The sequence below is a fragment of the Rasamsonia emersonii genome (assembly GCF_000968595.1).
Source record: "Rasamsonia emersonii CBS 393.64 chromosome Unknown ctg1118621760932, whole genome shotgun sequence".
In the NCBI taxonomy this organism is placed as follows: domain Eukaryota; kingdom Fungi; phylum Ascomycota; class Eurotiomycetes; order Eurotiales; family Trichocomaceae; genus Rasamsonia; species Rasamsonia emersonii.
Window position 1 is genome coordinate 1 of NW_013562687.1, and position 2,558 is coordinate 2,558.

General features: G+C 55.0%; 10 protein-coding genes across 10 annotated transcripts; 6 read left to right on the forward strand and 4 right to left on the reverse strand.

Annotated features, from left to right (window-relative positions):
- T310_8877 (clathrin heavy chain) lies at positions 1–526 on the forward strand (the record flags this gene model as incomplete). The annotated part of the gene is made up of 1 exon (XM_013468470.1): positions 1–526. A coding segment is annotated over one exon (526 nt), but the record flags the coding sequence as incomplete, so codon positions are not given.
- T310_8880 (uncharacterized protein) lies at positions 527–877 on the forward strand (the record flags this gene model as incomplete). The annotated part of the gene is made up of 1 exon (XM_013468471.1): positions 527–877. A coding segment is annotated over one exon (351 nt), but the record flags the coding sequence as incomplete, so codon positions are not given.
- A 72-nt stretch (positions 878–949) lies between these two features.
- T310_8882 (uncharacterized protein) lies at positions 950–1,255 on the forward strand (the record flags this gene model as incomplete). Its single annotated transcript, XM_013468472.1, has 1 exon — positions 950–1,255. A coding segment is annotated over one exon (306 nt), but the record flags the coding sequence as incomplete, so codon positions are not given.
- Positions 1,256–1,280: 25 nt separating this feature from the next.
- Positions 1,281–1,571, reverse strand: T310_8883 (uncharacterized protein; the record flags this gene model as incomplete). The annotated part of the gene is made up of 1 exon (XM_013468473.1): positions 1,281–1,571. The coding sequence occupies one exon, from the start codon at positions 1,569–1,571 to the stop codon at positions 1,281–1,283; it is 291 nt and encodes a 96-aa protein (XP_013323927.1).
- T310_8884 (uncharacterized protein) lies at positions 1,373–1,648 on the forward strand (the record flags this gene model as incomplete). The annotated part of the gene is made up of 1 exon (XM_013468474.1): positions 1,373–1,648. A coding segment is annotated over one exon (276 nt), but the record flags the coding sequence as incomplete, so codon positions are not given.
- T310_8885 (uncharacterized protein) lies at positions 1,390–1,752 on the reverse strand (the record flags this gene model as incomplete). The annotated part of the gene is made up of 1 exon (XM_013468475.1): positions 1,390–1,752. A coding segment is annotated over one exon (363 nt), but the record flags the coding sequence as incomplete, so codon positions are not given.
- T310_8886 (uncharacterized protein) lies at positions 1,568–2,026 on the reverse strand (the record flags this gene model as incomplete). The annotated part of the gene is made up of 1 exon (XM_013468476.1): positions 1,568–2,026. A coding segment is annotated over one exon (459 nt), but the record flags the coding sequence as incomplete, so codon positions are not given.
- Positions 1,827–2,174, reverse strand: T310_8887 (uncharacterized protein; the record flags this gene model as incomplete). Its single annotated transcript, XM_013468477.1, has 1 exon — positions 1,827–2,174. A coding segment is annotated over one exon (348 nt), but the record flags the coding sequence as incomplete, so codon positions are not given.
- On the forward strand, positions 1,957–2,286 carry T310_8888 (uncharacterized protein; the record flags this gene model as incomplete). The annotated part of the gene is made up of 1 exon (XM_013468478.1): positions 1,957–2,286. A coding segment is annotated over one exon (330 nt), but the record flags the coding sequence as incomplete, so codon positions are not given.
- Positions 2,256–2,546, forward strand: T310_8890 (uncharacterized protein; the record flags this gene model as incomplete). The annotated part of the gene is made up of 1 exon (XM_013468479.1): positions 2,256–2,546. A coding segment is annotated over one exon (291 nt), but the record flags the coding sequence as incomplete, so codon positions are not given.
- Between the last annotated feature and the right edge of the window lie 12 nt (positions 2,547–2,558).

A 2,558-nucleotide genomic window follows, 5' to 3' on the forward strand; every position in this document is an offset into this window, starting at 1 on the left:
TTACTACCGTGCCTTGAATTTCTATCTTGAGGAACAACCGCTCTTGCTCACCGATCTGCTGCAAGTGCTGACACCGCGTATCGACGTCAGCCGCGTAGTGCGCATCTTCCAGGCGTCGGATAACATCCCGCTGATCAAGCCATTCCTGCTGAGTGTGCAGAATCAGAACAAGCGGGCGGTCAACGACGCCATCAACGACCTGCTCATCGAGGAGGAAGACTACAAGACGCTGCGGGACTCGGTTGAGAACTACGACAACTACGACGCGGTCGAGCTGGCCCAGCGGCTGGAGAAGCACGACCTGGTGTTCTTCCGCCAGATCGCGGCGAATATCTACCGCAAGAACAAGCGCTGGGAGAAATCGATTGCACTGTCGAAGCAGGACAAGCTGTACAAGGATGCGATCGAGACAGCTGCTATTTCTGGCAAGCCCGAGGTCGTGGAGGATCTGCTGCGATATGTAAGTTTCGTCCCGCCATTTCATTCGATTCTCGATTTTGTTTTGACTGACTGGTGTCTGTTGTAGTTCGTGGACATTGGCAGCCGTGAATGCTACGTCGGTATGCTGTATGCCTGCTACGACTTGATCCGCCCCGACGTGGTCTTGGAAATCTCGTGGCGCCATGGCCTGCATGACTTTACGATGCCGTACATGATCAACATGTTGGCCCAGCAGACTGCCACCATTGAATTGCTCAAGAAGGACAACGAGGAGCGGAAGGCGCGGGAGAAGTCGCAGCAGAAGGAGGAGGACCACACCCCCATCATGGGATCGCGACTGATGCTCACGCAGGGCCCGGCCAGCGCACCCAGCCCGGGACCGTTCCAGCAGACCAACGGTATCACTCCGCAGGCGACCGGGTTCCGTGCGTTCTAAGCAAGGCGAGAGTCTTTGCTACCTCCCAGCACCTATCTCGACATATGTAATCTAGCGGTGGATGCCGCATAGGTTGTTCATGTGGGCGGGACAGGAACTGGAACGGGGGATCTGCCTGCTCTTGGCTGCGGTGTGCGATGGATTGATTTGCGCTTTTTACCTTTTTTAGTACTTCTTGCCACGGTGTATTTGATACATGTTTTCAATTTCTGCCAAGGCTTTTTTTTTCGTGCTATTCCCTTTGACTCCACTGTATCTGAGAGAGTTAGTCTAATGGGGACTGTATTTTGCGTCTACGAAGGACCTTTCTGCGAGCAGGAATGCTCGAGGAACCCCGTAGAAAGAGTAGAGCAACATATCGGCATATTTCGAAGCTAGTTCGGGAAATGGTCTCCGAGTTAGGTCAACATCTACTCCGGAGGTAGATTGGGGGCGCCAGGACAAGACTACGATTACAATTTACGGGGAAATGATATCGCCTGGAGCAGAATCTAACTCCGCAATGTGCCAGATCAGAATGGCTCAGTAGACAGAGAGATTCCGAATGCACCGGGTTGTATCGGTTGGAATCGGGCAATCCAGCGTTGTGTTTTGGAGAAGCCGTTTCTGGCGAGAACACGGCCCGTGACTTTATTCCAGGCCAAGTCCTGGAGGAGTCTTTTCTTTGCTCGCGACCTGATGGCGATCTCGTCATCTATTCTTCCAATTGAGAGTCCAGATCGAGACAGTCGTCGTGAAATGGCCCGAGATCCCGAGGTTGGCGGAAAATGAATAGCACGAGGGCGTGCTCGGCCAGGAGGAAGAGCTCGGAGCGCGCAGGAAGCGGGGCGGGCAGGGTCGGGATCGACGAGGCAGACCGACGGCCAACTGGTGCTTTATTACGATCAGGGGTTCCAGAATCAGGATGACAGGATTGGTGATGGCGTCCATCGAGCTGCACCCAGGTAATTTATTCTTCCGGAATGCGGAGAAGACCCCTGGAGCTCGAGAGCTTGTCGGGAATGTAGGTACGAGGGGTGCGGAGTATATATAGAGATAAAAGGCACGACACCCATTCCAGGCAATTGAATGGGTCTTGAAACCTGAATGATGAAATAATCGGCCAAGCTGCAGGTAAGCTTGCTGCGAAGAGAATCGCTGTTTTACCCCTCACAGCTGCCAGGCTCCCCTCAGCCAGGCCCCTCTCCGCGGAGACACGTGTAGCGAGCCTCGTCCCCTCAACGTCGTTGTTTCGCTGGCTAACGATGGGGAGGGATTGCCAGAAGGACCAGATCTTCAGCAGCGTCGCAGCTGAGCATCATATCATTGACTTACAGCTGTTCGCCGAACTGAGTCACCGACTCACCGCAGCCTCGCTCGCAACCACTCGCCCTTGTGATCCGGCTCACGCGCCGAGCCCCCGGCTCTGATCCTGCTACTTTGGTGCTCCGGTGAGTCAGGCTGTGTTGATGCGTTTTCTTTTTTTTTGTCCAATTTTTCCCAGGCCATCCGGACTGCCAGTCTTATCGCGCGGGCGGTGGGGAGCTTCAGATTAGCGGCCGATCTCGTCCACTGCAGTCGGCGACGTCCTGTTCCCCGCGCTCCCAGCGTCTCCGGCGGGCGATCGTGCTGCCTCTTCCTTCCGCATCCCCTCCCTCCCCCCACTGATCCTGTTTCTGCCCTTGTATAACAGTCATCTGCT